The 10,187-nt window shown below is 37.3% G+C and overlaps 1 protein-coding gene across 3 annotated transcripts in view; it reads left to right on the plus strand.

Moving 5' to 3' along the window:
- The window catches only part of LOC122560143 (zinc finger and BTB domain-containing protein 46-like), a 105,052-nt gene that overhangs the window by 65,213 nt on the left and 29,652 nt on the right, over positions 1-10,187 (plus strand). For 2 of the 3 annotated variants that reach the window (XM_043710445.1, XM_043710447.1), the window contains exons 5-6: positions 4,755-4,921; positions 5,175-5,238. The exons of the other annotated variant lie outside the window; for it this stretch is intronic. In XM_043710445.1, the coding sequence (XP_043566380.1) occupies positions 4,755-4,921; positions 5,175-5,238 (231 nt within the window). The remainder of the gene's footprint in view (positions 1-4,754; positions 4,922-5,174; positions 5,239-10,187) is intronic. 3 annotated transcript variants of the gene reach the window in all.

Raw genomic sequence — 10,187 nt, forward strand, 5'->3', positions numbered from 1 at the left:
GAAATTGATGAGCTGAGCTTTTGCTGTGGAGATGGTGAAGGGAGCTGTGTGCTCCCTGAGCTCCAAAGTAATTCAAAAAATGGATAGATGGATCACCATGTATGAATGTAAGTCAGTTGTAACATAAGTGAGCTGCATTTGAGATTTAGCTGATTATTTTCTATTGGTTGTTAGTGTTTGTATTATTAGACTCTGGATTGTACAGCAAGTGCTGTCCATTCAAAGAGTAACTCTTCGTGTTCGTTTTGATTTTGACAAGCTTGAGTTGGTTGAGTATAGTCTGTACCTGCCTATTCCAAACAATTAAAGGTACAGGTTTGGTCTGATCAACAAATTGCTAAAACCCATGGTCTATGTACCTGGCATCATATTGTGACTGACATTTATACATGGCATTCATGAATGACAATGGGTGGTAGGCAAGAGATTATTTTAGACTGATAGCATCTAATTACCATTCATGTAGTCATATGTGTAACAGTAGCATGAAACTTGCCTCTTCCTTTAACCAGTTAGTCAAATTTCTGCACAGAAGTCAGTAAATCCTTGAAGGTGGGAGGATAGATTAGGTGTTTAAAGGGTGCTTTATTTTATTAGTCATGGCATAGATTGTAAGAGGAGCTCTGTTTTGCTGAACCTGTATAAACATTTGTAAAGCCATAGCGAGAAGGCTGTGCATGGTTTTGGTCAAGCATTGCAGGAAGGATTGATCACGGAAGAAACATGATAGATGAGATTTGCAAGAGACTGTCAAGAATGGGAAACTGTAGCTCTAAGGAAAGATTTCATAAGCTGCTGGGGGAAGTTATAATTTTGTAGAAATTTGAGAGCATTGATAAGGAAGAAACATTTTTGTTGTTTGAAAGAGATCAACAATAACTAAAGGTTGTAGATTTCAAGTAAATAGTCGAAAGCTAAAAGTGGGTGAGGAGAAATATTTTCCACTAAGACTGGAACGGTTCTGAACTCTGTGTCCGAAAGAATGGCAGAGGCAGAAACTCCCATGGCTTTTAAACATTTGGATGCAGACTTGAAATACTGTTAACTGTAGAGTTACAGACAAAAAGCTGAGAAATTGGCTCCGTTGAATAGCTTTTTATGATTTTGTATAGATACATTCACTGTCAAAATTTGTAGCTGAAATATAATTTTTAGTTTGAAAAACCTTACTTGCATCAATTGTCTTTTCCAATGTGTTGTCTTGCCCTCAACTGAAGAAGCCTCAACTCTCCAACCATTGCTGACACCGATGTAAAAATGGACCATAACTTGTGTGTAGTGTTAAACCAGGTTGCTTAAATGTATTGGTGCTATTGGCCTGTTAAATCCATGAGTACAGAGAGCTCTCCCAAATTTGAGACAATTTGAATTAAAGTAAGGTAGTTTAAATAAGATGCTGCATAATGAGAACTTATAATTGATCAATAAATGTAGCTTATTACACTTAAAACATATTTCTGGCTACTGAAAAATATTGGAGGCAAATTATTTATTTGACGTAGTCATTTGAGGCCTGGCGCAGTTGAGTATTTGGCCAAATTAGAAATGTTCATTGTACTATTCAGCATATAATACTTTTATGTATGCAAATAGGAATAGATGAGAATCATTTGTGAGCAGGCATGTTTTACTTGAAAGACCGCTTGAAGGAAGTTTCATGTGGTGGTGTAATGATGAAAAGAAAATACTCAAATCATGAGTTCACACTCATGCAAATAGAAGTGGGAGATTTAACCTCCTGATGTTTTAGTGTTTCATTGTGTTAACTGCAACTATACTATTATCCAAGTGCATAAACCTATCTTTAGTTCGTATTTCTGAAACATCAGCTGCATACAAGTGCCTTTTGATGTATGCATTCCATTGATATGTTATGTCCCTGATGATCAGAGTTCTTCATCTAATAATTAGATCAAAACAAAACTCAGCTGATTATAGGGAATAGCTGGCTTTGCATCAGAATATTGTTTTGATAATATGACCCTTCAGATAACCAGGTGAGTTATATTCCAAGTGACGAAGTGGTGACTTTACTGTATGTTTCAGAAATCTAGACAATAAAGAAAGAGCTATTGGGGGGGGAGGGAAAGCTTTTAAAATGTAGATTGTAAGACATATGTGAAAAGTTCTGCAGACCTTCTGAAGATAAATGATGAGATGCTTGAACTTGTAGGGGCAAAAACAACTCTCTGGTTTGAGCAAAGCGTGGCATCCAGAACAGAAAAAGACGATGACCATTTGATCAGAGTTGGAAGCCTGCAGTCATCTCTTCAGGAGGGCCAAGTTGAGAGCAGAAGAAAGAGCGCTCAAGCTCTGTGGAGTTAGATGACAAATGTTAGAGTCATTGCAGATGAGCTACACTGGACATGTGAAGATGTGCAAGGCAGGTGAATGTGACAGCAAATCTCCTGGTAGGCTTCGCTGTAAACAATGACTGGCTGAAACTGATTTTCAAGATAGTGACTTTGTCTTTGGGTACTAAATCCATAAGATTGTCAAGTGCAGTTAGCATCAAGATAAAAGCATTTTCACTTTGCAAGTCAGTTTTGGTGAGACCACCTTTTACTGGCAGGGCAGTTTTTTGTTGATAAGAGCATGTTATAAAAATGAAATTACATGTTCAGTATGATTTGCTGTGGTGGTATTCCTATTTGGGACAGTGCAGGGTGGCCAAGCATTTACTTTGGCTTTATGGCACATGGTTGACTAGTGTTCTATATGGAGTTTCCATACTTGTATTATTATGATTTTCTTTTTCAAAATACAACCACCTGTTCAATTTCTTTTTGAAAAGAATTATCGCCACAGGCTGGGGGAAAGTGGTGCGTTGAATTTTCAGCCAACCAAATTAGATTGTGCATTACTAAGGTTCAAAATGGATCAGGGTGGTCATCAAAAGGTACCATGAGAACGTTTTGAAGTGGGAGTTGAGCTTGGCAGTGGTATATTTCTGACACTGTTTCAGTAGCAGAGCACCATGTAGAATATCTTACCACATAAAGTTGTCTGGCAAGATAAGACGATCCTGTGGATTGAAAATGTGGATGTGCAACTGAGGCAATACAGGAAAGACAATCCATTAAGTTGATGCTGAATGAGTTAACAAGAAATTTGTTGCTCAATCTCAGTGTTAATGCTATAAGAATTAAACTTGAGTTTAAGACGAAAGCTGTGTCACAAATGTGATTTAAAAATTGAAAATTGTTTTTAAGGTTTGACACAAACTATGATGACTTCAGTGAATTGAGATATGCAAACCAAATGCATTGGTTGCTTTGAATCAGGATATTTGAAATATGGATTATAATTTATGCAACTTAAAATAATCAAAAATCAATTTAAGAAAAGATTTCAAGGACAACTGTCCATATCAATGCAAACTGAACTATATATGTAAAAGGCACATGGTCTGTGTAGTCTTATGTGCACATTAGTGTTAGCATATTGCCTAAATATATATCTCTATGCAGCTAATGAACATGAATAATATCCAAAAGATCTGGCTGATATTCAAAAATTAGTATCGTTTAAAAGATTTGAAAATTTATTGAAGTATTTCTGGAATGTTGTTGGTGTCTCGGTGGAGTTCACCCCTTAAAACTCTTTTGCAGTGGATTTTATCTATGTGTATAATGGCCATGTTTTAATACAGGTTGTTATGTAGGCCTTTGTAAAGGATCCATATGAAACTTGACAGAAGCTTTATCTTTCAGCTGCAATTTGCTAACAATAGTGTTTGACCATTTTATTCAAGTGATATCCATGTATTTGTGTGGAGCTGACACTTTGCAAATAATAAATAAAAGACCTACGACATTTCATACTATGTTCTTGTTTGGAAATATTTGGTATTTTTCTGATTTCACATGAGGAATCTTTGGCTTAATTCTTTACTGATATTTGTACAGCAATTTCAAACTTCAAATTGTACTATTTGCGTTCTTCTGGCTAAAATATCTGACTCGTGTTAGCATTTTTGTTGAACATTTTTTTAATAACTTGTTCTTTCATTACTTTTTAACCAGTTGGATCTTGAGGATAAATCAGCGGTAATTGATTGTCCTTTCGGGTTATTCAGGAATCTCTCTGTTACGTTAAGAATATAATAGCAGGAGAGAAATTTGGAATGCTAACTCTGCTACGCACAGGTTGACAATGAAATTTGGGCTGCTTCCCTAATTTGTGTTATCATTCCCTGCAGTGTATCTATTAGATTAAAAAAATCACAAAATTAAATGTTTTATTTGCATTGCTGAGTAGAACCTAGTGTGGATTCATATAATGTTTTCTTGAATTATGAAGATTAAGCATGCTTGCTTAATTCCATTTAAAGATGTATTCTAAGCATTTGTGTGCCAAGGTGACATATCTTAGGCTTTTCTGAACAGTTTGTACAGTATACTGTCGTGTCCAAAGTTTACTTCAACTACAAGTCATTGTGTAATTTGGGTAACTGATTTTTGTAAAGAAAATTCATAATATTGTAAGAATAGTTGTATTTTTGGCTGTATTGGCAAACTGAACATCCAATTTGTGTTCTTCAAATTGTTAACAATTTAATGTCTCGACTACTGCAAGACACCTTAGGTTTATTTTTTGAAGCTTTGGGCAATTCCGTTCAAACTTTAGGATCTCCTTTCCTCCTCCTGCCAGAAGAGAAACAGAAAAACAGTTTACTGCAGTGTGATTCTTTTTTGTCGAAAGCCAGCTGGTGCTAGTTTACGTGGGTGAGACTCGTTTCCTGTGTTCCTCAGGGCCCGGAAATAGCTTGAATCACACAGAAGATGTGCATGATTTCCAACCAAGACATTTGACTCCACTGACTTCCCAATTGCCAGAACAGAGTCTTCCTAGAATATTGCAATGCGATGAAATGTTACCTAAGCAAATGTCACGTAACCCAACTGATTCAACACCACAGGTAAGAATCAAAGGCTTTGAGTTAAAAAGACACTTTTAATTTCAAGGCTTATTAAAATGTAAATAAATTTGGGAGGCGACTGTGAATTTGTAAATGTTGAACAATTTTACTGCTACTCAAATATTTTTGGACCTTAAATAGGTGCATGCTTGAAAAATCAATAAGATTGCCCTCAATTTAAAAAAAATTAGTAAGTCATATGCCTGCATTTATTTTCATTGATATAAATCACAGTTCATTTTTACAATTGCAGATCAAGATGGAAACTACAGAGGGAGTTGCAACGTCATTCAAGTCTTATGAACATTTCAATTCTGGTAAAACCATTATTGCTTAAAATTTGCACTACTTTTCCCTTTGAAACAATACTCTCGTCTAATACATGAATTTCCCATCCTAGGCCTTGATGTCAACTTTGCAACAGATTTCTTGAAAGGTCAAGATTTAAAAATGGAGAGCACATTCATTCCAGACAAGGTTTTTAAAGGATTCCGTTTTCCCATTGCCGATTACAAGTTAGCATCAAGAAGAGTTAACCTGTAGATTCTGCAAATTAGGATTTGACAGCACTGAAAAACATAGGGAGCCTGAGCATCAGCACGCATTAATAATGCTGCCAGTTGATGCTTCTGGTTATGTAAGGCCAACCTTACAACTACAGGGATCCATGTGTTTCCTGGGCAAGCTTTGCGGTATCAGTGCCCAAGGTGTCCTGCCAGTTTCACATAAAACACTGATCATCATGAGAAAACTGTCCACTGCAAACACAAAAACTTGCATTGTTCATTTTGCCTGAAATCTTTTCATGATAGAACCGATTTAAATCGTCATCTAGCATCTGTACATTCATGTGAGCATGCTTTTGTGTGTAGTAACTGTGGGAAAAGTTTTTGTATACAGAAAAACTTGATGATCCACATGAGAATTTGCTACCAGCATAGTACCCAGGTAGATATTGAATTTTCTGACCAATGTTTGGATAGTGATGACCAAAAAATTGAGGAGCAGCTTAAATGTTACGATGATATGAGTGTACATGGCTCCCTCCAGCAACTATCACATTCACAGCCAATGAAATTGAGTTGTCAGAGTAACTTAATGTTTCACAGCTTAGATGTTGTTCTTGCATAAATTTTTTTTTGCCTTGCCAGTTGTCAGAGAGATGCACAGCACGAAATCAGACCCTTTGGTCAACTCCTCCATGTCGACAAGCTATCCTAACCTAATCTCGTTCCATTTGCCAGCACTTGGTCAATATCTCTCTAAACCCTTCCTATTCATGTAGCTGCCTAGATGCCTTTTAAATGCTGTAATTGTACCAGCCTCCACAACTTCCACTAGCAGCTTATTCCATCCATGCACACCTCAACATGTATACATTTTATATAATATTTTGTTACTTGGCACACAATTGGGTCTACAAATATTTTAATAGGTTATTGTGCACTTTGTATTTGTAGCACATTGACTTTGCAGAGCAAAGTTATTCTTTTAGATTGCTAGGCACTTTTATCTAATGAGTACAGTGGTCAGAAGTAGATAGATATATTTTATTAGATCTTAACTAAATCATTAGGAATTGTTCATGTTTTTGTCTTTGTCTTAATTAAATGGCAATAAAAAGGCATCCTGTCATGTTTTTCTTCACTGTTCGTATTATTTACTCACTTAAATAGTTGGATAATGTTTCTTGTTGAATGCAAAGTTTTGAACAGGAAGTGGTTTTCTTTTATGAATTATTTAATTTTGATCTCCGTGCTTATTTACCCAATGCAAAAGTCTGTTAAACAGGACTCGCTGAAATTCCTGACTAAATGTTACACGACATGTAGGAAGAATTTGTAAATTTAATTCAGTAGTGGGTATATACTGTATGTTTCGTTTGTTAACACAAGTATATTATTTAAATAATATTGATCCTATGTAACTTGGTATCCAGCTATTTATGAATGATTTTTAAAAACTCTTATAAAGGAGAGACATTCAGGAGCTTCTCTGTTTGTGGACATTCCGTTGAAGTAAACTCAATGTTTGATCCTCCTATTAGTGCAGATTCTTTGTCAATGTGATGTGAAATTAAATTCATTTTCATCTGTTGTTGACTCTTGTCTTTGTTTAGTGTCGCCAAAATAAGGATTAGGCTTACGTCACTACTTTAGAATTCATTTGCTGGAAAATGGTGTTTTGAGACTCAAGCAAATTATTAGGCAACTTGTAGTTTAACTTTGTGCCATTATATCTACAGTTTTACATTCATGAGTATTTGTTGTTGAAAGCATTTCATGTTTTATAAATTTGATGTTGAATCCCCGATGTTTTGTTCCAGAGTTGTTTATGCTAACATCGCTTTTTTTTTTATTGTGAACTGCACTCTATTTCCACAGTTTAACCAATCAGTTGATTTTTAGTACAGCATTTGCAATACAATATGATCTGGACATTGCTGTTCCTGCAGCTATGCAGTTAATTTGTTCAAGGCATACAAAAATTCGAAGTTACTTTTGACTGTGTTGTTTGCCTCTAGCTTGTCAGCTGTTACACGTATCTTAAGAAATTCTCAGTCCACCTTCACAGGAAGGCATGTAATGTTTTTTTGGTAGAAATAGCAAAATATATCTTGCTGCAAAGTACACTGGTATATTTGATCATGCTGTTTTAAATTGCTTTGAACTCAATAAAGTTTAGAAACCAACAACTCTGGAAATGTAATGAGTTGCAGTTCTTGTTAAATCGTTTCTTAACGGGGCAACTGGTTTTAACTGCATCTAGTTATTTTACCAGGATTTGGCTATCTCATGCTGGTACATTAGTACTTGTGTAAACAATGATGCTGTTTATTTTGCAAGTTCACATTATATTCAGGGCATTGCTACAGCCTGAAATTTCGATTTGTGAAATAGGTATGAAGTTAATTATGTTTTACTGATGTTTTCTGCATTGTTGACATATGTATGTTTATCTGTGCTTTATGTAGGTTCAAGTAAAGGTTCAGTAGTTTCACTATTTCAACTTGCTGCTGCTGTTAGTTACAGGATGCATGTTATTATACTCTTTGCAGTCTTGTTCTGAACAAATTATTTGTTTGAAACAGTTGACAATAATTTAATTTCCCATAAATCAGGTTGACTGAACGTTAAAAAGAGAATTCAATAGTACTTGCATTTTCCAAGACACATGCAGTGCTTTGGGACATCCTGAGGTTGTGAATGGCACTAAATGAAAAAAAAGATTGTTTCCTTCATTTTTTAGTTGTATATTTGTTTTGGATTAAAGAACTAAACAAAAGACTAAGACTAACTATTATTTAGATCACTTGTTTGCTTTTCTTTTTTTTAAAAAAAAATTGCATTGTGCAAAGTAGGGAGGTGCCACCCCTGAGTGCAGGCACTGCACCATTCCATTTCTCGTTCACTGGGTTGTCCTTGTTTGCACATTGAGGATTCTGTGGTTTGGAAAAAGCTATTTTAACACTGCTATGTTGATAATATAAAAATGTCTGAATCAAGATGTCATGATCTGTGAGTATCAGTGACCTGAGAGGTATTTTAATTAGTTAGAATATAGGTTTATACTTTGCATGTCCCATGCCATGTCTTTGTGAAATCTCAAAATAAAAAAACCTGAACTTTCTTTACCTTGGATTATTTGAGTTTTTGTAGTCACTTCTTTATGGCAGCTGTTGGTGCTGTTTAGCTGTTTGAGACCACCTCAACCAGGGCTCTGTCGTTGGATCTAAGTGTTCTTGACCACATCCCACAGCACACTACTTGCCATGAAGCAGAGAAGGCCATCAACCAGTTCAAGGATAAGAAGGCTGCTGGAGCAGATGGTAGCTCTGCTGAGGCAATGACGTGGAGGCAAAGAGCTCCTGCTGCAGCTATATGACCTTGTCTGCCTCCTCTGCAAGGAGGAGAGCATCCTGTGAGAGCTCCAAAGTGCCATAGTCATGAGCATTTTCTGAAAAGGGAACAGGTCTGACTGTGGTAACTGCAGGCAATCTTCCTGCTGTTGACGTTTGGAAATGTCATCGCCAAAGTTGTCCTCAATCATCTCTTTCCCCCAGTGATTGAGGAACTCCTTGAAATCGCAATATGGCTTTGACCATGGAGAGGCACAATGGACATGAGTTTTGCCGTGCGATAGCTGTGAAAGGAATGTTGGAGTTTCTGAACACTGCCACATTTGACCTTACAAAGGCCTATGACATTGTCAATCAGGAAGCATTATGGATTGTTCTTCTCCCTTTTGGCTGCACTATCCTTAGATCCTGACCTGAAACGCAGACTCCATACTCATCTGCTGCTTAGTCTGCTTTGCTTTTTCCAGCTCCACACTTTATATTAGCTGTCCATCTCACTGCCAACATACTGCTCGCTGGAGTGAAACTAACCTCCAGAAGTATTAGGAAATTATTTAACCTTCAACAGCAAATGTGAGGTGATGCATTTTGGGAAGTCTAATTCAAGAGCAAATTATATAGTAAACGGAAGAGCCTTGGGAAACGTTGATGAGCAGAGAGATCTGGGAGATCAGGTCCATTGTACCCTGAAGGTTACTGCACATGTGGAAAGAGTGGTCAAGAAGGCATATGGTATGCTTGCCTTCATTGGACAGGGTATTGAGTATAAGAGCTGGCAGGACATGTTAAAATTGTACAACACATTGGTTCGGCTGCATTTAGAATACTATGTACAGTTCTGGTCGCCACATTCCCAAAAGGAAGCTTTGGAGAGGGTGCAGAGAAGGTTTATGAGGATGTTGTCTGGGATGGAAGGTGCTAGCTACGAAGAGAGGTTGAGTAGGTTAGGATTGTTTTCATTAGAAAAAAGCTGGAAATGTGTTGCTGGAAAAGCGCAGCAGGTCAGACAGCATCCAGGGAACAGGAGAATCGACGTTTTGGGAATGAGGAAAGTTTGTCCAGCAGGCTAAGATAAAAGATAGGGAGGAGGGACTTGGGGGAGGGGCGTCGGAAATGTGATAGGTGGAAAGAGATCAAGGTGAGGGTGAAAGGCCAGACTGGGGTGGGGGTGGAGAGGGCAGGAAGAAGATTGCAGGTTAGGAAGGCGGGGCTGAATTCGATGGATTTGACTGAGACAGGGTGGGGGGAAGGGAAATGAGGAAACTGGTGAAATCCGAGTTCATCCCTTGTGGTTGGAGGGTTCCTAGCCGGAAGATGAGGCGTTCTTCCTCCAACCGTCGTTTTGTTGTGGTCTGACGATGGAGGAGTCCAAAGACCTGCATATCCTGGGTGGAGTGGGAGGGGGAA

This window comes from Chiloscyllium plagiosum, chromosome 20, assembly GCF_004010195.1.
Source record: "Chiloscyllium plagiosum isolate BGI_BamShark_2017 chromosome 20, ASM401019v2, whole genome shotgun sequence".
Classification (NCBI taxonomy): Eukaryota; Metazoa; Chordata; class Chondrichthyes; order Orectolobiformes; family Hemiscylliidae; genus Chiloscyllium; species Chiloscyllium plagiosum.